This window comes from Cynara cardunculus (genome assembly GCF_001531365.2).
Source record: "Cynara cardunculus var. scolymus isolate 2C chromosome LG 1, CcrdV1, whole genome shotgun sequence".
In the NCBI taxonomy this organism is placed as follows: domain Eukaryota; kingdom Viridiplantae; phylum Streptophyta; class Magnoliopsida; order Asterales; family Asteraceae; genus Cynara; species Cynara cardunculus.
Genome location: NC_037528.1, coordinates 9,525,167 through 9,552,782, shown reverse-complemented (window position 1 = coordinate 9,552,782; position 27,616 = coordinate 9,525,167). Strand labels below are relative to the sequence as shown.

The 27,616-nt window shown below is 31.7% G+C and overlaps 3 protein-coding genes across 3 annotated transcripts; 1 reads left to right on the top strand and 2 right to left on the bottom strand.

Annotated features, from left to right (window-relative positions):
• Positions 1–404: 404 nt before the first annotated feature.
• On the bottom strand, positions 405–6,169 carry LOC112508852 (tyrosine-protein phosphatase DSP1-like). The gene is made up of 6 exons (XM_025113697.1): positions 6,144–6,169; positions 3,315–3,437; positions 3,122–3,215; positions 1,735–1,792; positions 665–708; positions 405–578 (listed from the first exon to the last, which is right to left on the bottom strand). Exons 1-6 carry the CDS (start codon positions 6,167–6,169, stop codon positions 405–407), a joined length of 519 nt encoding a protein of 172 aa, XP_024969465.1.
• Positions 6,170–7,483: 1,314 nt separating this feature from the next.
• LOC112527449 lies at positions 7,484–11,875 on the bottom strand. The gene is made up of 4 exons (XM_025138120.1): positions 11,413–11,875; positions 9,527–9,976; positions 9,098–9,413; positions 7,484–7,933 (listed from the first exon to the last, which is right to left on the bottom strand). Exons 1-4 carry the CDS (start codon positions 11,815–11,817, stop codon positions 7,797–7,799), a joined length of 1,308 nt encoding a protein of 435 aa, XP_024993888.1. The 5' UTR covers positions 11,818–11,875; the 3' UTR covers positions 7,484–7,796.
• Positions 11,876–18,687: 6,812 nt separating this feature from the next.
• On the top strand, positions 18,688–25,428 carry LOC112521089 (ubiquinol oxidase 4, chloroplastic/chromoplastic). Its single transcript, XM_025129751.1, has 9 exons — positions 18,688–18,877; positions 20,094–20,283; positions 20,463–20,556; positions 21,037–21,152; positions 22,850–22,958; positions 23,177–23,245; positions 24,111–24,182; positions 24,266–24,313; positions 24,986–25,428. Exons 1-9 carry the CDS (start codon positions 18,717–18,719, stop codon positions 25,210–25,212), a joined length of 1,086 nt encoding a protein of 361 aa, XP_024985519.1. The 5' UTR covers positions 18,688–18,716; the 3' UTR covers positions 25,213–25,428.
• Positions 25,429–27,616: the final 2,188 nt, after the last annotated feature.

Here is a 27,616-nt window from a genome sequence, read left to right as displayed (position 1 = left end):
TATATACAAAACATCAGCCACAGTAAGAAACAGTGTGGCCGAGAAGCACGAAAACGTTGAAAAGTGAGTGAAGTTGAGGAAGGGTATAAGAAACCCCATTCCAGAAACCACACCATATAATACTACTCTTTACATAACTATTTCTATACATGTTTACCTATCCCATAGGGTAGGGTTCAAGTGAAACCAACCTGTTTTTGTAAGACTTGTAAAAACTCAAAATAACATTAAAACTTCATAGCAAAACATTATGAAGGTACAAAAAACATAGTACATTCACAGTTTTTTGCTGTGAAGGTTCAGTGTTATTTATGTGGTATTACGAGTCTCACAAAAACAGGTTGATCTCACTTGATCTGTATTTACCTATCCCACATATATATATATATATATATATAACCGGATCAAGATTTTCGGTCTAGGAACGATGGTGGCTTGGAAATGTCGAACATCTGGAGAAAGATTTGATCAGAAAGCCTTGATTTGTTACCAGCAAACTGCTTATATTCTTCATAAATTGCATCCAAACACCAATTTTGCAACTTCCTCAGGCATCCAACAAGACACCCAGTTCGATGCTGAAATTAATTAATTATCAAACAACAATTAATTAATTATAATTTACCACTGTAATTAATTTGAATATGAGCTAAGAAGAATAAACCTTTCCACGCTTACAATGGATGAGCACCGGATGGTTTTTTGCATCTGATCAATAACAAATATAAAGAGGATTTCAACTAAATTCTTGTTAAACTATATTTGGAGAAAGATCACTTTAATAAAATCGGAATTATAGGACGTCAACAATGTCTGAGGGGCCGTTTACCAAATATTTATCCAGGTAAGCGCTTATCAAGTCACATTATCTTACTAGATAAATATGACAAGGATAAAGAATCTTACCATGTGACGCTGACACTCTTGACACGGTTAGTGCTTACCGAATAAATTGTTGCATACGATACCGTTTTGATGGACTAAAATCTTACCCAGTTAGTAAGTGCTAGTATTGAATTTTGCCGATAAGCACTTACCCAGGTAAGGGTTTGGTAAACGGCTCCTAAGTGTCTTAATAGATACCTATATAGGATATAAGTTTATAGAATTAAACAATAAAATGTACCATTTAAAAGTGTTGTGATAAGTTTATAACATGCTTTTAGGCTTCTTAACAAGTTTTTTATGATAGTTTTAAAATAAAACGTCATATTAGCTATTCTATAGACCACTTTTAAGAACTGTTCTAAAAACATATCTTTTTATAAGATATTTTTTCAAATAGTGTCATTTAAAATATATACGTGCTAATTTCCTACAAAAACTTGTTAAGACACCCAAAAACTTCTTATAAACTTATCACAACACTTTTATACAGGACACTTTATTGTTTGATCATATAAAACAATCTATTAAGACACTTAGACAATTTTGACGTCCTATAATCCCAATTTTGTTATAGTGAGGATCATATATAAGAATCGCGTGAGAACCACAAAAATGTTACAAACTCATGAGAACTAATCTCAATATTGCTTCCCGTGATTTCTTTTTCATCAAATCTAGAATTTAAGATATTGTTTCACATGTATTTGTTTCATAATTATATGAAACATTTTACATGCATTTTTTTGTTTTACAAGATAAGACAATACATGATTCACTAATTCTCACAGTTTAACATTTTTGAGGTTCTCATTTGATTACCCCCGGTACCCAATTAAATTTTCATACCAATGAGAACATTTAAAGCCCCACGGATTTTTTCCTCTTGGATCTCCATAGAAGGATTCTGGTCCTATATCAATTACATACATATAAAGATGATCATACTAATTAAAAAGAATCAACAAAAGGTAAAGTGCCTTGTGTTATCCGTAAATTGTTAAGAATCTCATACAATTCAAGCATATAGATACAGCAATCCAACATATATACATACATATATATATGTGTGTGTGTGTTATATACCTAAAGGAAAACTAATATCATCCCGACTGTAACCAAATAAATGTTGGATGTTTAGTCAGTCAAACTATTCAGCTAATTTGTTGTTGATGATGCTTCCTTGTTATGTTGTAATTTTGTCATAGTATATTTTATATAATTTTATTAATTTTTGTTTAGGCATTTCAGGAAAGATCATTATATTCATGATCACGGTGTTAGTCGGTTACGATAGCAAAAGGTGATGGTTGTGCTGATTTCAATAGCATAAAACAAAATGCCACCGACTACTATACGCATTGTTGCATTATATAGTATAATGTACGTCATCTCATAAATGAATTCTTATTACAAACCAATTTTCATATGTTCTTGACTTGTTTCACATGTGGAAACAACACATGTGAAAATGCAACGTGAAACGTTCAATGACTATTTTGTGTGTAGAAAAAACAGCTTAGAATGTTTCACATATGAAACAATAATATATAAAAACTACATTCCATTCGTAGTGTTTCATATATGAAACAACACTTGAAAACTGGTCTATAATCCGAGCTCATTTATCAGAACATGTACAAAAGTACTAGATAATGCAACAATGAGTATAGGAGTCGGTGGTATTGTGTTTTACGCTAATGAAATTAGCACAGCCAACACCTCTTATTATCGTAACCGACTAACACTGTTCATGAATTCTTGAGTTTGTAAAAGGAGTCTCACTCTATAGTCTATACACACATATATATGTACCAATTTTGACAACATGTTCGATCTGAGACAAATACTACTTTAATACATATGATAAGTGAAACCAAGTTATAATTTCTTAATGAGTATATGGTTGTAAATTGTAATGTAGTTATGTGGGGAATATGAGGCATGTAAACGGCAAGAGATTCATGTTCTTGCTATAATTTTTTAAGATGAACACCAAGAGATAGCCCAACTTTCCCAAATCAACTGAAGTTTGGAATTGGAAAAAATTAAATTCAGAAGCCGAATCTTAAAATTAATCAAGCATGCAGACATATAAGTATCCATTAATTTCAATTTGAGTTACTTCATCAGAATCATGGATTCTTCAAGAAGAACTTTGGCTGCATAATCGATAAATCAAATTAATTCATGATATCATAGAGGAATTATTTACACACATAAGATCAGCACCGACCTTCGATTTCTCGATTCCGAACTGATGGAGTTGAATCGCATTAGCATTGAGAAACTCCAAATTCGCTTCGGGATAAGGTTCAGGACACAGATATCTTCTTACACACAAAATCACCACAAATATCACAAATCCAGAAACGATTTCATCGATCACAAGCAAATTAACATACTCGTGAAATTAACTAAAAACTTACATGATTGATCGAAGTCCGAGGGTTTTTAAGAAGGATAAATTAGTCGTATCTGGAAATCCGGACCTGAAGATTCCGTCATCAACCACCGCAAAATTAAAAGGCGGAATGTGCAGGTGGTCGGAGCTTCTTTCCTTCAAGTCGACAACAGTCATATCGTCCCTGTTTTCACCGGAAGATTCTCCATCAACTTCGATGGCATGGAACACCATGGATGGCGAGCTTTCAGCCTTAATGGCGTTTGGCGCCAAAAGGCAGACGGTTGTAGTTTATGTGTGTGTTTTTGGGTGTCTTATATGTTAAAGAAGAGAAAGACGTACGCCTCTATATATATATAGCGGTTACAATGTCATCTTAGGTTTCTTATTAAAATACTTTTATTTATATTTCAAACACAATTTATGTAAATGTTATATAATATAAATTGACGTCAACCGTTTGTACTTTGTACAGATTATCAAATCAATGTCAATAATGAGGTGAAAATCGATCCAAAATTTAGGGGCCGTTTACGAAATGCTTACTGGGTAAGCGTTTAGTGATATCACTCACCTTACCGATTGAGCAGAACAAGGACCAAGAATTTTATCCGATAAGAGGTATTAATAAGGAACGAGAATCTTACACAATAAGTGAGGGGATTGACTCTTATCCGGTAAACATTTATCGGGTTAAGATGTTTACCAACATTCTATTTTGATGGCCAAAAATGTTAGATGATAAGGTAAATGAGGATAATTTCCTTTCCCAGTAAACGTTTACCTATACTATAAATGTTTTGGTAAACGACCCTCCCTAAGTTTTTAAAGTATAAATCATGTAAAAGTTGCATATAGTACCAACTAATCTCAACCATTTATGTAGGTTATTAAATTAATCTAAACGATGTGAAATTATCCTTACCAACAAGGATTCGCTCTGGGCTAAATGAATTCACTCCTACAGACTTAAAGATTGAAGCTTCTTGGATGCCCCAATTCGTAGTGGGTTGGTTTAGAATGGAGGAAGATCCTGCTTATGCAAGATAAGATTAGAGACTTCATTGTATCTCATATTGGCAATGGCAATTCCATCTCTATCTGGTAAGATAATTGGCACCCTATCCAGGTTCCTCACCTCGTGCAATATCCTTAACCCTTTGCTAGGGTTAAGGACATCATCTACAATGGCAGCTGGGTCTACCCTCAAATGCAGGATAACTCTAATCCCATCATTTGTGACCATTCCCCCTTTTCTCTCTCCCTTCATCCTTGACAAGCTTCATTGGAGAAAAAAAGGATGGCATTCTCATTGATTTCTCGATTCATGATGTTTGGCTTAACTTTCGTCCCAATGAGCCTGATGTGATGTTAACTAACACCATATGGTCTGGTTCTCACAAAGCATCCAATACATGCGTTCATTCTTTGGAGTTTGGAGTGCCATGAAACAGCGTCTGAAGATGCATGATAAACTCCGCTTTTGGGAAGCCTATCCTACTATGTCCTGTGTTTTCTGTAATAATATGCCTCATTCCATAATCATATTTTGTTTGAGTGCTCTTTCTCGAATCATGTTTAGACGATCTTAAGTCGAAAATAACCTGCCTAATATCCTAGACAATTGGGTTGACATCATCAAACATCTCCAACAATCCAACAAAGGCAAGACTATTTGGTCTATTATTTGCAAATTAGTGCTCACTGGTACATCCTATCACTTGTAGCAGGAAATAAATAATTGTATCTTCACAAATAAAAGAAGATCACATAACACGGTGGTTAAGACTATATCTGTCTGATCGAGGCTTATGAGCCTGACCTTAAAGTTTTCCCCTAATGTTGTTCAAACTAAGCATGTCTTGCCTCCACCCATGTATTGATGTTGGTTTGTTTTCTGTCAAAAAAATTAATGAATATGTTTTCTCTTGATTGAAGGGTCTTCCTCTCTATATCAAAAAAAAAACCTTTATTTATGTTATTTTATAAAAGAGTATATTGATGTTTTTTTAATAAGGTATAAATATAGATTTAACTATTTGCTAAAATAAGTAATTATTACATGATATTTATGAAATTGATTTTAGTCAATAATTTCCTTAGTGTAGTCTAATTAATGTTTAGTTATTTAATTATTAATTATTTCATTTATTGGCTTKTTAAGTCAAATATTGTATTTTTAAGAGAAATAAAAAATTTACCCTTTTAAAATAACTAGAAGGGTACTCGCGTAATACAGCGGGATACATCTCGATTTTAATGTTATATTTTATTCTTTGTCTCTGTCGATGTTATAATACGATTTTATGTATTTTTAATAAAGCAATAATGATTTTATTTTTGAATAAAATATAAATTTGAAGATATCATAAAAATTTTAAAAAATATATATCAATGTTAATATCGAATCAACTATTTAAAAGTTCTCATTTTTATGTAATTTTTTTAATTTATTTTTTTATCATATTTAATTTAAGTTTAATAACGAAATAATTTATTTTTGGTTTAATAATATAACATTTTATAAAGATAATAATTAAGTATTCTGTTAGAATTCAATGATTATCCTAATTATATTTTAGATTTTCTATATTTAAAATGAGATGTTTATTCTGTATTTGATTATGTTTATCTGCAGTTAGTTACACGAATTCAGATATAGANTTAATAATATAACATTTTATAAAGATAATAATTAAGTATTCTGTTAGAATTCAATGATTATCCTAATTATATTTTTATATTTTTTATATTTAAAATGAGATGTTTATCATGTATTTGATTATGTTTATCTGCAGTTAATTACACGAATTCAGATATGAAGCTTTAATAAGTGTATTTATGCATAATCTACTTGTAATCTTGAGTTTTAAGTAACATGCATTAATAAACAGTATTTTATGCATAAAAAATGGTTTTTAAGAGTTTTTACCAAATGTTTTATAATGTAGTATAGATTAACGAAAATAATTCGATTTGATTTGTTTATCTTATTTTCTTTTAATTTTCTAGAAAAGCCAAGAAAACGCACATAAAAGAGTGAAATATGCCAATAAATTAATGTATTTCTTTTAAATTTTACGGGTTTCGTCTTTATATTCCTTTTATACCAAGTAAATGAAACTCACGGTCATATATTTTCCACTTCACTTGACGGGAATATTTGTCTACCATTAATTTTGCCCGATTTAATGGTTTCTAATGCAAGAAAATACGTACAAAGGGGGGAAATGGGTTTATCAACAAAAGTTGGTTGGTTTTCATTATCGTTATTCAAGTCATCAACTCAAAAGAGAAAAATGACGTGAAGACGATGCTGCTTTTAAGTAAAGTGGGTAGAAAAAAGTGTAATTGAAGTTCTTTCGTATACTGAATGATATACTTAATGAATTGCGTAAACATGAAGCCCATTATACGGTCCTACTTTCCACGTGTCATCTGTGAGACGTAATCATGCATAGAATTTCAAACTTTTTTGTACTTGAAAAACTTATGCAATAAAATTTATAAGGACATTTTTGTGAATTTCATAGATTGTAATATACAGTTGAAAACAAGAAAGTAGATAAATTAAAATCGGTTAACTAAACACATGAGAAACAGAGACTAGAAGCAACATCCCCCTTCCTACATCACCACCTCCACCATCGCTGCCACTGTAGTCACCATCACTACCACTGTAGTCACCTCCACCAGTATCTACCACCACTGATCCCGCCACATTTAAAGATGAGCAAGATATCCTTAGATGATACGAAGAACTCCAATGAATTAAAGTATAAATTTCAATGGTCTTCCTTGCTAACATATCAGAGTTGTGCTACGTGGCATAAGAGGGTATGAACAGGATGTGTGGCAAATGATCCAAGATCAAAGAGTCAGAACTTTTATTGGCAAAGTCGAAACTCATCATAAAAATACCGTGTATGTACTAATCACAGCCCATCATTGGCTATTAACACAAAACGTTGATGAGAATACAACTTAATGTTGTTTGATCATGGTTTCCTATTCTCTGTTGGAGACGTTTACAGATCAAATCTTTCAATAATACGTGTTTTGCTTTGGGTAACGAACATCGACATTTTATTTGAAGATCTCATGGAACTGGGATAATACTAGTGGAATAAAGAAAACCTAGAGAAACTTGTTAGAACATTGGTTAACAATAGAATTTCGTTATTTTATGACTGTCACAGAAAACAGTACAAATAAAGAAATAATCAGATTAACAAGTTACAAATATAATCGTCTCATGGTTAATTCCTAAAGAATCAATTATAGAATGCCACCCGGTGCTAACCTTTTGATGCCATGTGGCAGTATGATATGGGCCTCAAGCAAACCAACCGATGTGTGCCATATGGCAACGCAGTCGTGCAATCATCATGCTCATGGTCAAGAGAGGAACCATCCTTTATATATTTCAAGTCGAATTTGTACATAAACATAATACGTATCACACGTCTCCAAAACTTCATGTTCCCTTTGTTGATGGAATGAGGATTTATGAGAAACCGATTGTTTGATTGAGTAACCAAAGTGTTAGAGACATTTCAATGGCGAAGATCGTGTGTAGATATGTCCTATCTAGCATGAAACCGAACACTGTGATTCCAGCCCTGTTGTTCTCAAAGTACGTCACTGCAACACGTAATGAAACCATATCAGACTACTTTTAAAAGATTATTTTTTTGCATCATATATTTGAGAATAAATGATCCAAGACTAATAGATATGGGACTCCAACATTTTTTTTCTGAAGCCACACTCACTACAACGAAATTGGGTTTATAGGAATTAAAAAATGTCTTAGCGTTTTTTAAGATTGACATACAAGACTCGATTTATACGACCAAACAAAAAAACATCATATCTAAAGGTGTTATAAGTTTGGAACCAAAGTTTTTGGGCGTTGTAACAAGCTTTTTAGGACATTTTTATATAAAATAAAGTGGTATTAGCTGTTTTACAGGATACTATCTAATAAGTCTATTATAAAAACAAGTGTCATATAAAAAGATGTGTTAACAGGATACTTCTCAAAAGTGTCCTATAAAATAACTAATTATTAAAAGTGTTATAAAAACTTGTTAAGACGCACAAAAACGTCATATAAACTTATTACAAAACCTTTAGATAAGACGTTTTATTGATTGGTACTATAAAGTTAATGTAGTTGGTGTCTTATAAACACAAAATTGTTGTAGTGACTACTCGCCTTTAGTGAGGTTTGACCCTTGACCTCAAGAGAGGTTGAATTGTACCAGTAACCCAGATACCGTTGAGCCAACAACCCTTTGGTATAATAATTTGTATGATAGTGGAGGTCCAAATAAGACGGCTAAATATCGTGAGAATGTAAGAAGGAAAGACTATGGAAGGTTCATATGTGAATCACTGAAAAAAATCTATTTGAAGATGCATATGCGAACCCATATGAATAATCGGTAAATTTCGTTTCATTGATGCATCTACAAAAAGTTTTATTCAATGGATTAACATATGAACCTTTCTTTCTTACCTTGTCATGATATTTAGCTTCCTTATTTGAACCAACATCTTGTAAGATATATGGCAAGTATTCTGATATGGATAACCACAAGGGTTGTGGCATGGTCGTTGAGGCTTAGGGGAATGTGGTGGGATATGCCAATTGCACCCTATGTTCAGTTAGGCGTCCACAACAATTGTGGCCACTGAGTTTATCATGACTAATATCTTACGGTCGCAAATTGCTGGGACTAGTTGGACCATAACCCGGGACACCCTTTCAGAAAAAAATATATATTCATATATGAAACTCACCTAAGGCTTGTCTCTTTTGGTATGAGAGTGTATGCCTGTAAATTGGAACTAACTTTGTATTGTCCAATTCATCTTCATCTCCTTCTTCATTATCTGAACATTGATGGGCATCAAAATGGTTGTTAGATCTCTCGGAAGTAATGTTAGCCGATGGGGATTGAGTCTCGTCAGTAGGATCCATGTCGTCGAATGAGTCAACGGTGGCGCACGTGTGCCATTTGGCTGCCAAGCTCGTTACCGATTGAGCTTTGTGTGTGATCTTTGCTGCATTTCGTAGGCATATGAATAACCCGCTCACGAGAGTCAAGGAGCACAACTGCACCACAGTCCACAATGAGATGATGTCAACGTGATGGGATGATTTTATTGAAGTATTCTCACAATGTTAAAATAACATGAAATAAAAGATAAAAAAGTAAAGAACGATACCATGAGTTCTCCGGCAGTCGAAATATTGACGAGTGAACCCGTCCGAGTCATCACAAGCAAAGAAGCAAACTGGCTCGCCGTCACCAATATCAAAGTCGATAACACAAACCCACGAAACCTATGACTTATAATACGAAGCGTCCTTCTAATCGAAAGATGCTCCATTAATATCAAACCGACATCTCCTTGTTTCTCGAAGACTTTCGCGAAATCTTGTAACCGGAATATTTGCATCGAACATGTGAGTTTGAAAAGCACACAAACAAGAAAGAAGAGTGATGTACGATATAACCAAGATCCTAAAAGCAGGATGCAAGCCAAGGTGTGGCTTAAATAAATGTTGGAGATATACGGGATTTGATGTGCTCCTGAGATGAACCACCAGATTTTGTAGATGGAATCGGCAAGAAAACATGGAATCACAAATGCACAGAAGAACTTCATTGCTTTCTGCAAAAATTAAGAGTTGTATTGTTAATTTGAACATATAATCAAGAACCAAAATGGGTATTTTTGTGCTTTTTATATCGATTTTGTAGAAAAAAGTATGTATGTATGTATATACACAAAAATATTGAAATATAGATATAGGTAGCAGTAGAATCATCATTTTTGCCGAGTTGGTGCATCTTTAAGGTAGATCAAAGGTCTATAAAGTCGTTTGATGTCAGCGGCGGATCCTGGTTTATTGTCGAGCGGATGCACCTTTAACGTGGATCAAAAGCCTGTAAAATTGTCCGATGTTTTTTCAGCCGATTCGACTGAGGGATTTTTAAGTTTTTTGGTTGATTTCAATGAACTTTTTCGGTTGATCTCGAGGGATTTTTTCTGTGTTCCTTGTATTTTCTAATATTCTGATGCAACCAAAGAAATCCACTTGTGAAAATCAATTGAGCGGGTGCATGGTACGTCACTCAGTTCTTTATAAGTCTCTCCTTGCACGATGTGTTTTTAGCCGAATTCCACCACTTTGAAGGATTTTAAGTTTTTTTGTTGATTTCAAAAGACTTTCGGTTTTTTGGTTGATTTCAATAGACTTTTTCAGTTTCTTTGTTGATGTTCCTTATATTTTCTAATATCACGGAGCACCACGTAAAGTTTGCGGGTGCACCTTTCATACCCTGGAAAATCCTACTTGTGAAAATCAGTTGAGCGGATACACAAGACCTCGCTCGGGCCTTCATTACTTCATAGGTTCGTCAATCATAAAAAATACTGTAAAATACAATAAAAAAATAGTAAAATACATCCAAATATAGTATCCCAGATCATCATTACAAATGGAAGGTGTTGTTCGGGTTAAAAAACATTCTATCAGCTTTCCAAGAGACTGGTAATTTTTTGAATAAAGTTCATTTTAGTTCTTAGCTAGTGTAACAATTTTTTTCTTTGTCAACTAATCTAACTTATGAAATATATGGAGGGTATTAAATTACACCCCAAAAGAACAGGAGAAGAGAAAAGAGAATTCCGAACCTTTATTGAAAATAAATTATTCAAGTTTAATTGACGTAGAACTTCACACTGCTTCAAAATTATTCTATATTTAATGTAATAAACTTCCAAAATTTCTAATTTAATGTAACAAAAGTTTCAACCACTTTTATATTTTTTAATCTTTTTGACTGATAATCAATTGATTTTGTAACATTTAATGATATAAATGTCATATTTACTGTCCACTACTTTTTAACTCTTAAAACATATATTCATGTCATCAAATTAAATGTTACAATATTAACATGTTATCGGTTAATTCTAAGTTCTAAAATCTCCGATGTTGGCAATTCTACATCAAACTTAATCATCAATTCATATTTATCTAGAAGATTTCCACAATCAAATCAAAAAATTAAACCTAATTGCAAAGGATGAAGGAAACATACATGAAGTTGATCGGAATATCCTTGGCGAACTTTATCGCTGACATCACACATCTTATCAAGGAACAGAAATCGCCGGAGACCATATTTCCGGGAGAAATACGAGAGACTTACGAACGAAATAGCCGAGAATACAGATAACGATGACTGTACGATCCAATCAAATGGACGGCGGTGGTGTTGGTCACAGGCGGAACACTGAAAAGCGAAGTGTGATAGTATCGGAACGCAGATCGCCAAGAGGACGAAGATTGACCATGAGAGACCAGCTTTCCGTAGATCCGACTGATCTGGAAAAATCCAGGAGAAACTATTCGATTCAAGAGCATCGATAATCCAGTAATTTGATTTTGTGTTGATTTTGTGGTTTATGGTTGTGATCAGCAATGTCTCTTTTGAATCCGCCATTGATTTCGAATCAATTTGGCTCCAAATTTGAAATGAATCTTAGGAACATGAAGATTGAGTTTCTGATCGAGGGTGGTGGCCAATATATATGGATAGAGATAGTGATTTTTTTCAAAATAATATAGTCCCTCCGTCGTAAATAAGCATCGAAAATAAATAAATAAAAATTGTTGGGTTTTATCAAGAAGGGTACTTGTGCAATACAGTAAGATACATCTTGATTTTAATATTTTATTTTATTTTTTATCTCAGTCAATTTAATAATATGTTCTTATATGATTTTAAAAAAACGATGATGTTTTTATTTTTAAATAAAATATAAATTTGAAAATATCATAAAAATTTGACAAAAATATATCGATATTAGTATCAAATTAACTATTTAAAATTCCTATTTTCTGTGTAATTTTTTAGTTCATTTTTTTATTATAATTTAATTTAGGTTCAATAACAAAATAATTTATATTTGGTTTAATAATACATCATTTTATAAAGATAATAATTAAGTATTCTGTTAGAACTCCATAATTATCCTAATTATATTTTAGATTTTTTATATTTAAAAATGAGATGTTTATATGTAGTTAGTTACACGAATTCAAATATGGAGCTTTAATAAGTTGTACTTACGCACAATCTACTTGTAATCTTGAGTTTTAAGTAATATGCATTAACAGACAGTATTTTACGTATAAAAAGTGATTTTTAAGAGTTTTTGTCAAATATTTTATAATAAAGTATAGATAACAGGTTCATTATCTACAAGCGTAATTTTTCATTCCTGTCCATGGAATGAAAATACTCTGTCATTTTCATTCTCCCCTCTAAACCAAACAGCCTCGAAATGTGCAAAATGAAAAAAAAGGTATACATTTTTAAGAAAGACAAATTTCATGAAAAAGTAACATGCTTTAATTTGATTCATATTATGGTAACGTATTCTCAAAACTTCCTTTTTGATACATAAGATGTAATGTTTTAAACATTTAAGTACCTGGGTAACCGGTTACCATACTGATTTGGCGAGTGATGTGATATCCAACTCAATGTTATTTGTTACTCAACCCAATTTCATTTCATCACTTGCCACATCAGCATGGTAACCGGTTAATATTTCAACCGTTTACTCGGGTATTTAAATGTTTAAAATTTTACATCTTATGTACCAAAATGAAAGTTTTAAAAAATACGTTACCCAAAATAAGAATCAAGTTAAAGTAAGTTGTTTTTTCATGCAGTTTGCTCTTTTAAGAATATGTAGTTATTTTATTTTTTAATTAACAAAATAACAATTTTACTTTTAATCATAACAAGAGAAGTTTCACTCATGTCTGAAAAATTTATATTAAACTGTTTGGCAATTGCTGAATAGTTTGGTGTAGAATGATTAAGTGGTCAAAATGATTACTAGGCTCTTATGATATAGTGCAAAATGAAATATAATTGTTTGATAATTGTGTACAGTGAAATTAGGGCTCTTAATGGTTGAGGGAGATCTATGATACAAAATCATTCAGAGGGTTTTAGAACCATTAAGATGCAGACTTTTTTTTTTGTCAAACAAGATTCATCTTTTAATGATTCAGATATTGCCTCTTAATTGAACTATTAAAAAATAAACAAACAACCTTTAAGTTAAAATTGAACACTTATTTTAAAACAAACTAAAATAAAAACAGAAACAATTATTTAGAAGAGAGGAAGTAAATGTTTATGGAATCATGCACACAAAAATGAAAATAAAGGGAAGAAAACCATTCAAGATAATATTGTGTTAATATGTGTTTCATATTTTAAATATCTGGATATGTTTTGTTTCAGGCTGTGAATTTTTATTATCTTGGGACCATTTTGTCCACTTAAATTAAGTTGTACACTTAGATAGTGTCATTCTGTCAATTCTTTTAGGTACGTTTGGTATTCAGACATAATAGAAAAGGAACAAATGTTTAACATTTGGTAAGACAGAATTGACATAACAGAAAGATAAAATACTATTTTACCCTTAATGAACTATTTATATGTATTGATTAATTTATTAAATATAATAAATTAAAAAATTTATATAATAAATTAAAAATTTTATATAATAAATATATCATTAGAAAGTTTCTTCAAAACAATTAAAGTGACACAAAAATAAAAGGTTTATATAGTTTCTAATTTATTTTATACAGTTTCTATATTATTTTAATTAATATTTAATAAATTACATAAATTAATCAAAATATAAAACAATATAAAAATAATATTTTGAGAACAGTAATACAAAAAATAATTTTAAAAAAATGAATAAAATCATTAAAATATTAAAAATGGAGATGTATTTAATCTTTTATAAGATAATTGAATTTTATTTTGAGGATATATTAGTAAAATATATGTCTTATTCATCTTATTCAATGGGGTGGGGGTGGAACACGTCTGTTCCACTTTATTCATTTATGTTCCACATAAAAGTCATATTAAACATGGAAAGTGGTATTTGTTATGTTTTGTTCTATCTTATCGTACCAAACGCACTCTTAAGTTTCAACCTTGCAACCGTACTCTTTCAAAACCCAAATTTTTTGGTCTTTTATAAGACAGAACAAACATAACACAGATGATTGTCTTGAAAATATACTCTATATATATAGAGAGAGAGAGAGAGAGAGAAATCTATTTTATAAGTAATATATAGAAATAACTAGAATCATTTGTATGAACTATGCCTCCTATGTTTTGAAAATGACATGATCAATTTATCATTTTATTAATTTAATAGAAAACAACATAAAAGCCTAAATTGTAATTAAGGGAGACAAAAAGAATAATATTTTGATATAATCATATTAATTATTGATAATTCAATTAAAATTAAACAATAATGATCAAAATTTGGTTGATATATATATATATATATATATATATATATATGATCACAATATATAGAGAGACACTTGGAATCACGTGAGACCATTTTTTACATTTGAAATTTCACAGCAAAATATTGTGAAGGTAACCTTCACAATGTTTTTGCTGTGAAGGTTCGATTTTTTTTACTTTCACAATGTTTTGCTGTAAACTTTCAAGCGTAAAAAAATGGTCTCAAAGATCTCACGGAAACAAGTTAGTCTCACGTGAACTCAACCCTATATATAATTAAGAATTATGAAAAGATCAAAAAGGGTAAAAACCACTTATCATGTATCATTTTATATTGTGTAACAATATATATGAAAGTATAATGTTATTTCATATCATACCGTGAAACAAGATTGTATTTTCACATACATTGTCTCATAACAAATGGATGATTATTCATGAATTTTTATTTTTATTTATAGTTTTCATTTAATTATTATCAATATATTATATATATAATAAATTATAACTTTTTATTAAAAATAAAAAATAAAATCATAAATAATATTTTTATTTGTTTTTCAAAATAAGAGAAATAATGACACGTAAGCAGTGAGAAAGAGATGGAAACCGGTGAGATGAGTAGTTGTAAGCGGCTCGTGATATAAAGGGATTTTGGTTAGTAGGTGAGTTGGGTACGTGGTCACCTTTCCATCTTTTATGTGGTCTAGACTTCATGTGTTTATTTTCACTTTGTTTTTTAAATTACTAAATTGTATTTTGGTCCCTCGTTTATTATTGTTTTTACGGTTTTTGTTTTTACGGTTTGTAAAGTACATTGTTAGTCCAATTTCGTGTTTTGGAGCACGAACTGGTCTTTCCATTTAACATCGTTAAAGGAGGGTCTGTTAAGTCAGTCGTGTTCTTCTCCAATGACGTACCAATAATTTCTTTTAAACGATCGCGTCATCTAACTGTGAAAAACAAATATAAGGATATTTTTACGAAATCATTATTGGTTAGTCGGTTAGTTCATTGCTTTTCGTATGTGAGGTTTTGTGTTCAAGTCTTTTATTGTAATTTTTTTAGAAATATGATAAATCTGAATTTAAAAGCTAAAAACTAAGAAATAACACTAATAAGATTTGAGCTTGAGTCTAGGGTGGAAAAAAAGTCTTGCAAACTAACTTTACCAAATGAAACTTGTGTACTCATTGTAGTTTCAAAATATATATGATAGCACACAACAAACTGATGTGGTGACACTTTTCACGACCCAATAATTTTTTACACTAAAACTGAGGAACAAAACATAACACGGGCCATTGTATGCTCTGAAGATGGTTTTGTCCTTGTGCTTTTCACATGAGGGGCATTTTTGTTTTTTATGCCTAAATTTAGAGTGAGTTATATTTTTGCCCCTGGTTTATGGCTGCTTCTTGGTTTTGTCCTTGCAATTCGTAATGTACAACGGTAGTCCATTTTTCGTGTTTTGGTAGAGTCCATTTTTCATGTTTTGAAGCCTCAGATGGTTCCTCCCTTGACATTGTTTCTCCGACAAACTCCACCCCCTTCATGAAAACCCCTGTTCTTGGAACCTCTCTACCCTCCAACTTTAAACAACCCTTATTCGTGATAATCCATGCTCTTGAAACCTGTATGTCCTCGTTGATATGAAATGATGAACCACACCACCACAAGCATTGTCCTTAGGTTTCTTGACCATATTTTTTTTTTGAAGTATATAATATTTATATACGGCAAATAGAACAAATAAACTCACACACCCTCTTCACTCTAGGTGAGGTTTGAACCCTTAACCTCCTAGAAGGCCAATGACTCACATACCGCTAGGCCAAAGGCTCTTTGGTAGGTTTTTTGACTATTGTCAGACATAACTTTTATTTTGGTACATAAGATGTAAAATTTTAAACATTTAAGTACATGGTAACCGGTTGAAACATTAACTGATTATCATGCTGATGTGACGAGTGATATGGTATCCAACTCGATATTATTTGCTGACATGGTTAGTGACATGAATTTTTTTAATCTAAAATTAGTCTTTTTTTAATCTAAAATTAATCTTCAATCGAGTACTTAAATGTTTAAAACTTTACATCTTAGGTATCAAAATGGAAGTTTTGAAAGTACGTTACCCATAATAGAAATCAAGTCAAAATATAACAAGATATATTTCAATAATAATATTTCGTTTTATTATTTATCTATGTCGATATAATACGACTTTTAGTGGTTTTAAGAAAGCGATATTATTATTGAATAAAATATAAATTTAAATATATCACAAAAATTAAAATATATATATATATATATATTGATATTAGTATCAAATTTACTATTTAAAGTTTTGGTTTTTTGTTTAATTTATTTAATTCAACATTCTATTATAATTTAATTTAGATTTAATAACGAAGTAAGTTATCTATCGTTTAATAATATAACTTTATAAAAATAATAATTAAGTATTTTGTTATAATTATTGATTATCCTATTTATATTTTAGATTTTTATATTCAAAATGAGATGTCTATCCCGTATTTGATTATGTTTATCTATAGTTAGTTACACAAGTTCAAAAATGAAGTTTTAATAAGTTGTACTCACACACAATTTACTTGCGATCTTAAATTTTAAGTAATATGAATCAATAAACAGTACTTAATGCATAAAAAATTATTTTTAAGAATTTTTGTCAAATATTTATAATATAATATATATAATTATCCATTTTAATTATTAAATTACTACAAAAATAAATATTCAAATACTTCAAGTGGTATTATATTTATCATACGAGGGTATTATAATTGATTATTATTTTTTATTTAATATAATTGATCAACAACATATTTATTAGCAGCTTAATGAGCTTAAAAAAACTTATAATTTCTTTAGTTGGCAATAGATGGTTATCTGATAGTAGTTTAAATGATACAAATAGTGGCTTATACAGAAAAAGTTATGTAGAGAAACCAAATGGCCTTTAGACTAGCGGTATCTGAACATCTTGCCTTCTAAGATGTCAAAGGTTCAAACCTCACCAATGATAAGAAAATTATATAAGTTTATTTGTTGAATTTCTCATATATAATTTATTTTATCTATACTATATTATAAAACATTTGACAAAAACTATTAAAAACCATTTTTTATGCATAAAATATTATTTATTAATGCATATTACTTAAAACTCAAGATTACAAGTAGATTGTGCATAAGTAGAACTTATTAAAGCTCCATATCTGAATTTGTGTAACTAACTACAGATAAACATAATCAAATACAAGATAAACATCTTATTTTAAATATAAAAAATCTAAAATATAATTAGGATAATAATTGAGTTATAACAGAATACTTAATTATTATCTTTATAAAATGTTATATTATTAATCCAAAAATAAATTATTTTGTTATTAAACTTAAATTAAATTAAATTATAATAAAAAAATTAAAGAAATTATATAAAAAATGAGAATTTTTAAATAGTTGATTTGATATTAACATTGATACATTTTTTAAAAAATTTTATGATATTTTCAAATTTATATTTTATTAAAAAATAAAATCATTATTGTATTCTTAAAAACACATAAAACCGTATTATAACATCGATAAGAACAAATAATAAAATAGAACATTAAAATCAATATATATTTTGCTGGATTGAAAAAAACTCTTCTAATATGTTTTAAACAAAAAATTTAAACGAATATTTTTTTGAAACCTATTCCTCCTGAATCCTGATTAAGAACACGTTCAAAAAAACCTTCCAAACAATGGGCTTGGGCCTAATGAATCAACCGTCCATGCCTCCATGGTATTATGGAATATGCGTCTTCCTAAATTACAAACCAACCCCCACGCTAAACGACAAACCCATAAAGATCTTTACTAAATAAAAGTTTCAAATCCAGCCCTCTAAATATTATATTATCCACAAATGGTCCTTAAACTTTTCTTATTTAAAATTCATAACTATGAAAATTTTATTTTCTTGTTCTTGAGCAAAAAAGGCTGGGAGAATAATGGCGGCCTCGTTTCTCCCTTCTTCAACTTTCTCTTCGATTACAGCTTCGTTTTCCTCATCTACGAACTCAAGAAGTGGTTTTGGATTCTACACTAGTTCGTCGTCTTTTGAATCCCTTTCGCGTACTTCAATCGGTTCATCCCGTCGGCTCCATTCAAGGTAAATTTCATTTTTATTTTCTTTTAATTCGTTTGTTTTCTTTGAATTATTCGAATTTTGTTCTAAATCTAGAGATATGTATGGATTTTGTAGCTAAGGAGTAATTTTTTGAGATTTAGAATCGATGATAATCGTTTTAGATCAGAGGAAAACAAGGTATTTGGTTTGATGAATATTGAAAAGCTATTATTATGTTATTTATTTTAGAAAATTTGAGGTTATGATGAAAATTGATTCTAAAACTAGTCTGTTTGATTAAAAAATTCGAAAGCGACAAGTCATGGAAGTGTTTGAGAGTTCTTGATTGTGATGATCGAAGGTAATTTTCCTTAAAATTCAGCGTAGGCTAGTTAATTGAGCAAGGAGATGTAGTTTATGATGATGCAGTCAGTGTTTTGGGCAGGGAATTTGAGTTTCCAATTTGTATATGGAAATTTATACTGGTTGTTCTTGGGCTACGTTTCTAAGCCCTACCTTTAGTTACCAAACATTCTAGAAAAAGGGATTCGACCGACAATACACTTGATGTTAGATGATGCAAGGAATTTGAAATTGCAACTGTTTATGGAAATTTATATTAGCTATGCTCCACTTAATTTCTAGACCTTGAGTTCTCAAGCAATCTCTAAAGAGTCTGATCAATGATTTAGAGGATTATCCTCACCTTTTAGGGGATGGATGTAATTGGGAGTTATTGATCATCATGGTTCTACAGGAATCAACCATTGAACCCAGCCTAGACTAATTAATTGACTCCATCTTCAAGGTGATTGGGGTTGATGAGCAATCGTCCCTGATCCTTTACTAAAATGATTAGTTATTCATTGAGCATTTAACATGGGTGTACTTAGTTTTCAGAGGAGTCATTATTACAGTAATAAAATGCATAAAGAGGTAATTCCTAGTGTATATGATTTAATGATGTAAATGCAGTTCTTTCTAGCCCAAATTTGGTCTAATTGACCACAAAAGTGAACATAGAAACCTGTGTGGAATGCCTTTGTATTTTCTTTAGACTTAGTATTTGTTTATTTGGAAATAAGCTTCAATCCTTAGAGTGATTCTGAAATTTCTGGAGTATAATAGATAATTAGCATAGATTGTTGGCCGTCTATTATTATGTTAAGAAGTATTTGTTTGGAATTGGTTGTTTACCTTCTGTTAAATTTCATTTTTGTGCAGTTTATTGATCATTTATGTAATTAAACTTATGTAGGAGGTTGTGTAATGTCCAAGCAACCATTTTGCGAGAGAATGAGAAGAAAGTGAGCGTGGAAGAGACATTTCAACCTAAGACTTTGTCGGGTGAAGAGAATGGAAGGCCTAGTGAGGCCCCAAATGATCAACCTTCAAGTTCTGTAGGATGGGTCATAAAGCTTGAACAATCCATAAACATCTTCCTTACGGTATATTTTCTATTCTTATTAAACTATTCTTTATCTGCCTTTGGTGTTTATTTTCCATAAATTCACTTCTCAGATTATGTCATGTTCAGATTCTTGGAAAGCGATCCATCGTGCTTAATCGACACTTGTTACTGGATGTTTAATTAATACAAGAAAATAATATATGTTTCTCATTTCAGGATTCAGTAATCAAAGTACTCGACACATTGTACCATGACAGAGACTATCCAAGATTTTTCGTTTTGGAGACAATAGCAAGAGTCCCATACTTTGGTAAGTGTTAATTTCAGTTCTCACCACCACCGTCAGTAAGCCAGGACCCCTTTTAAACCCAAAGATTTTGCATTTAGCTATTAGAGATGAAGGGAGATATTTTTCTGTCACAAAGTGAAAAGATTCTTATACTACTGGATACTGTCGCATCTCACACATGTTTAGGTGCTTCTTGGCCCTCCAAAACAACCTTTTATATTTTTGCTTCTGTTTCTTATATTTTGCTTATAGTATCTGTTTAAGTGGACCCAGAAGCACATGAACATGTATGCCCAAAATGAAAGGGATGTTTAATATGAGATAGACTACAGAATTCAAATTAGCTGCACATCATATACTCATGTTGGTGCTGGGTCATGTGGGCTAAGTTGGTTTGTGAATCTATGCTACTGAAAAGCTATGGTGGCTAGTTTATTATTCAAAGAACCTGTATTTTCTGCCGTATAACATTGGTCTTTGGTTTCCTTATCTTCGCTGCAGCTTTCATGTCTGTTCTTCACATGTACGAGAGTTTTGGTTGGTGGAGAAGATCAGAGTATCTGAAAGTCCACTTTGCTGAGAGCTGGAATGAGATGCATCATCTGCTTATTATGGAAGTAATGTTCGTACATTAATTACATTCCCTGCCAATTTCAATTGTGAATTTTTATACCACATTAATATAATGGCCTTACATCTGCTAATATTTGATATATGGGCTCTATATGGAACTACTTCTACATCTGCATTATAAATAAAAGGTGCATCCCTTCCATTTGTAGAAATTAAATTCCGATAATCAGTTGGTCCATTGGTATTTCACCATTTGTGATGGACTCTTCAATTTTTAGGATTTTGTTCCCTAATTTATGGAATATTGTATAGACTAATGATGTTTTTATATACGTTAAACCAAACCAAACTAAACGAGCCCAATATATCCCTTCAGGAAGTGGTTTTTCTTTTTCTTTTTTTTTGGGGGGGGGGGGATGCGCACAAATCTGTCCTCTATCCCAGAGAGTAGAGCAACTATTTTCGGGAAGATCCGACTTGCAAAAAATGTGTGCGAAAAAGAAAGCTTGCCTAGAAGTCTAAATAATTTGAAAAAGGGAAAGAAAATTAAGCCAACAGACGGAAATTGGAAAGAAGACTAAGTTAGAGAAAAGTAAGCAACATCATATAATCAAAAGTAGGTACAAAGAAACATAACAAATGTAAGACAACAAAACATGTCCTAGTCTATGTTAGGACTGTTATTTTCGTGAAGATCCCTGGCTTGCAAAAAATGTGTTCAAAAAGAAAAGCTTGCCCAAAAATTCTGAACTATTTGAAAAAAAGAAGATATGGAAAAAGGAAAGAAGATTAAGGCAAGAAACGAAATTGGAAAGAAGACCAAGGCTAGAGAAAAGTTAGCAGCACCATATAATCAAAAGTATTAAAGTAGGTACAAAGGAACATAACAATGATAAGACATTGAGACATCTCCTAGTCTATCTTAGGACTCTGGTAGCCGATCTACGTGCTCACTACCCTACCCTCATCTTCTACCTCTCTAGCGCCCTTCTTCCCGATTAGACTAGCTACATGTCTCTACCCCTAATCTGCTGCTGCGAGCTTGCGTCTCCAAAAACTCCTATCGAAGGGCATGTCCTCAGAGATGCCCAAGGCTTCCATGTCTATTCTTAGTTGCTCATTTTGACGTCCTCCTCAACTTGCCCTCTGTTATGAATCAGCAAAAGAGAGTGCAGCAAACACAGTAATATAGAGGAAGTACTTAGCCAAATTGGATTCACTCAAGTAAATGAATGTAAAATAAAAGACAACTATCGGAACCTCTAGCAATTCGAGAGTGCCAGTCTCTCCCATCTACTGCATCCTACCTATTTATACTAATTATTTATTCTAAGAAGTACCCAAACTACCCCTTCTTAACCATTCTAGAATATCACTTAGGAATGGGCTTGGGCCTAAGGTGGGTGCATGACACCCTCCTTGCTCCCTCAACCGTCACACCTTCTACCCTACTCAGGGAAGCTGCTAACTGCTCCTAACAAACGTGTCCAAACCACCAGAGTCTTCCCTCTCTACTTATCTGTGATAGGTGCAACTCCCGTAATTAGTACATGTAAATACAGGGAAAACAACTAGATGGGTAATTGTATTTAAAGAATGAGTAACATATACATGTATGCTCATTTCATGGGGACAGGCTTCTTATTTTTGAATAAATATGGATACATATGTGTGTGCATTGTATCGTGTCTGTTTAGCTATTTCTGGGTTATCTTATGGTGAATGCTTATTCTTTTTGCAGGAGCTGGGGGGAAATGCTTGGTGGTTTGATCGGTTCCTTGCTCAACATATTGCCATCTTCTATTATTTCATGACAGCGTTTATGTACACCTTGAGCCCGAGAATGGCATGTGAGTATGAACGATTATGTTAACTTCTTGTTGCCAAACTATTGATTTTAATTTGATACAATACTTGATGAGAGCTCTTTCGCTTTCCCTATGTATTGCTTTTCTTTTACTTTGGATTTACATTTAGTTTGCTTGAATCACACACTCAGATGTTTTATGTGCTGACATCCCACCAAGGTTTTTCTGATATTTATATGTTCGTTGATTTATTCGTGCAGACCATTTCTCTGAATGTGTGGAGAGCCATGCATTTGAAACGTATGACAAATTTATCAAGGCAAAAGGAGGTATGCCTTTTTTCGCCATCTATCAGTACCAACTAGAATAACATTGTGTTGACTCTACACCTAGTACGATAACTTGTCACTATTAATCACGTCTAAAATCCCCTTCAGTAGAGCAAAATATGCCAATCATGTCAACCGAAAGCTTAGCATCAATAATCTGTAATGATCACAACAGAAAATTTGTAATTTTAGCTCAATTTTTTGCCAAAAAAGGGAAATTTTCTCTCAATAGGAAAGACTAGGCGAACCATGTCGACCAAAAGCAACAACAGTATCAATTATTAATGATCACAATGAGCAAATAGGTAATTTTAGTCAAGATTTTGCTAACAATGGGCAACATTATATCCCCAAAATGGAAATTTCTGCAAGTTTTCATTCTACCTAGTACCAAGTTCAACGAACAGATATCTAAAATACCATTTAGAAATGCAAACCACACGAATCATGTTGACCAAAAAAAACATCAATAATTTGTAGCGATACGATGGGCAAATAGGTAATTTTAGCTCAAATTTTTCCTAAAAAAGGAATTGTTCTCCTGAAGCAGGAAATTTCGAAATTTTTTCATGGGACAGGGAATGCCATATATTACTCCGTCCTAAAATGAGTGTCCATGTTTCTATTGTAGTTGTCCCAAAAAAGTGTCCCATTTAAAAAATAAGTTTCTATTTTTCAATTCTACTCTTAATTATGAGATGGAGAACTTCATTACTCCCACTATTATTAAGGGTACAATTGTCATTTAATTAATTAAAAAGTGTAATAATTACATATTTATGAGGCATTTACTTTGGGATGGAGGGAGCACTAAACTAACTAACATACAACTGATGATGTTGTTTCCCTGGTGTTTATCAAACAGATGAATTGAAAAAACTTCCTCCATCTAAAGTTGCTGTTAAATACTACACAGAAGGAGATTTGTACTTGTTTGGTAAGTCCCACTTCAGCTATACATAATACCTATTTTATTCGTTTATTTGTTTATTATATGACCATTTTACCATCTCTATTCAGATGAATTTCAAACTGCAAGACTTCCCAATACTCGAAGGCCAATAATAGGTAAGAAATACCCGAATTGTCCCGAGTTATTTAGAAGAATAACCTTCTGACAGATATTTAAAATGCAAAACTTTCTTACAAATTTGGAGTCATTCTTGTCTTAGGAAGAGATGTTTTTAAATTTGTCAGAAGGTCATACATTTGAAAATAATGTGTCAAAAGGTTATTCTCTTAAATAACCCTGAATTTCCTCGGTTATTTAGGATTTTTAAGTTCATGACCTTCTTGACAAGTTTCAGACATTCTTATGTTAGGAAGAGGCATCCTTTAATCGGTTGTTTAGGGTTATTCTCTTAAATAACCCTGAATTCCGTCGTTTATTTAAGAAAATACTCTTCCTAACGGATATTTGTTGACAAATTTTGAGTCATTCTTATGTTAGGAAGAGGCATTCTTAAATCTGTCAGAAGTTATTTAAGAGAATAATCTTTCCAGCAGATGCTTTTTAAATGCATGACCTTCTGAAAATTTTCAGGCATTCATGTGTTATGAAGAGGCGTTCTTAAATCTGTCAAAAGGTCATACATTTGAAAAAAATATGTCAGAAGGTTATTCTTCTAAATTCTAATAACCGGATTGTTCTTGAGTCCAACTGATACGACCATCAAACTTCAAAATTGCCCGACTGAAATAAATTCTATATATTTATATATGATTTGTTTTTATGTCCAGAAAATTTGTATGATGTGTTCATGAACATTAGAGACGACGAAGCAGAACATTGCAAGACAATGAAGGCATGCCAAACTCACGGGAACCTTCGTTCTCCCCACACGGACCTTGAAAACGTTTCTTCTGAAGATGATTCAGGTTGCATTCTTCCCGATGCAGAATGCGAAGGTATTGTAGATTGTATAAAGAAATCCGTTACAAATCCTACTTTGAACCATAGGCCATAAACACACACACACACAAAGATGTACGTATACACGATGATTAATAGTAGCATCCTGTTAAATATACATCATATATATATATATATATATAGATCTAATATAAGTTCTAATCTTTCTTAGAAAATATGGGTTATACATAAGCAACTCAATCTTGCATTGAATCATTGTTACCATGAGAGATTTTGAACTTTTGCAATATACATATTGGGTGCTTTTCCACATTGAGTAAACAATTACTGTAACTTCAGGTCAACTCAACTGGTAAATAAAGGTTTGGTGTTGAGGGTCTATTCTGTAAGTTTTTAGTTCGAGTCTCATTAGGGTTAGTGTGAGAAGGAGAATTAAAGTGAGATGCACCGGATGAACCGGATCAATCCCGGTATCAAGCGTGATTCATGGATGGGTTTGAGATTAAAGATGATTAAGGGTCCAGATCCGTTCTTACGCTTTTCACCTTAACTCACCTTCTCACACGAACCTGACCCTAGATATATATGATGCTTGTTTTTCTTATATGTAGTTTAAGATCCAACTATACGAGGATTAGACAAATAACTTGCATTTGCGTAACGAATCAAACCTTGTTTTGTATTGTTAGGAATAAAATAGACTAAGGGGTTGTTTACCAACGCTTGCCCGGGGTAATTGCTTGCCGACAAAATTCAACATTATCACTTACTTACTGGGTAAGATTTTAATCCACCAAAATGGTATTTCATGCAACAATTTACCCGGTAAGTGTTAACCATGGTAAGTGTGTCGCTCTCACTTACCAAGTAAGACTCTCGGTCCTTGCCTTCACTCTTACCGGGTAAGATTCGTGAGTCGTTACCATATTCATCCGGTAAAACAATGTGACCTGGTAAGCGCTTACCCGAGTACATCGACCAGTAAACCCCTAAATCGACAATTCCTCAAAGGTAGGGAAAATATGTGCTCGACCCAGGGCCGTTCCTGGGGGAGGGAGGCACGGGCGCACGCCCAGGGCCCAAAAATATCAGGGGCCCAAATTTTTTCCTTTAAAATATATAGTAGTCTAAAAGAATTTAATAAATTAAAGAAACCAAAAAATTGTAGCATATAATAAGAGACAAAAATAATTTAGTAGATAATAAGGGCCCAAAAATATATCAACTAATTACATTAGAGAAGAAAATAAAAAAAATTAATTGGATATTCATTATATGCTATTGTTTATTACTCCTCTAATTTTTTTTATCTTCAACAAAGTCCAATGATATTGGCTATTGCTATCTCTATATACTTGACTATTTTCGTGCTTCAACAATTCAACGTTAAGATCATGTGCTTGCTATTGCTATATACTTTTGTTAGATATTTTTATCAATTTCTATTTTTATTGACTATTGCTATTTGGTTATGTTGTTCTAATTGTTTTTGTTGACTATTGTTATCTAATTTTGCTTCTACATAAAATATTTTACTTTTTTTACAATTAATCTATTGTTCTTATGATTTATGACGTGTTTCATAGTTTTGTGATTAATCAATAAATTTTTTTTACTAGATGTATTTAGTAATGTCTCTTATATATGTCATGTTTCATAAACTTTTAATATTAACATCTTATTTTAGTTGAGCAAAAAAAAAGGAAAATATAATTTAAATATTTTCATCAATTGTTTGACTTATGTATCTTTCATTGGGATTCCACCACACCACAAGATTCTATTTAAATGCTCAAACAATCATTTGTTGAGTTTGCATATTATATGTTTAATTCATTATTTATTTTTACTAGATCTCAATAGATCATCTTTTCTTTCATATTMTTATTGATCTTCATTTGTCTAYTTGTCTAKAAAACYTTGATAATCTTCTTTATTATTTATCTCTCATTGACCTCACGTTTATTTCATTAACACGAAATCTCTTTTTGTATCAAAATAACACATATTTCTTGTTATAAAGTAAAATTTTCTTACTTTTTATAAAAATTTATCAACCATAGTTTCTATACTCTTGGTTTAAAATTACATAATAAAAAGTGCGTAAATTTAAGTACTCTCTTATATATCTATAATAAAGATGAATAAGATTTCTTTACTCAGTAAATTATTAGCATTTCTTGTACTCAATTTTATACTAATGAAAAACATTTATTACTGGAGGTCACTACAAGAAAAGTGAGCTTTGATGATACGCCTTTTAGCGATGACATGTGTCACAAGTTATAGCGATGACATGTTGTTATATACTCTTTCTAATGATAAACGGACTTTTAGCGACAACAAAAGTTGTTGCTAAAAGCCTTGTTTCTTGCAGTGGGGCCCCTGTTTTTATGTTCGCCCAGGGCCTAAAAAATGTCAGAAACGGGTCTGGCTCGACCTCATTCAAATGTTAAAAAATGTCAGAAACGGGTCTGGCTCGACCTCATTCAAATGTT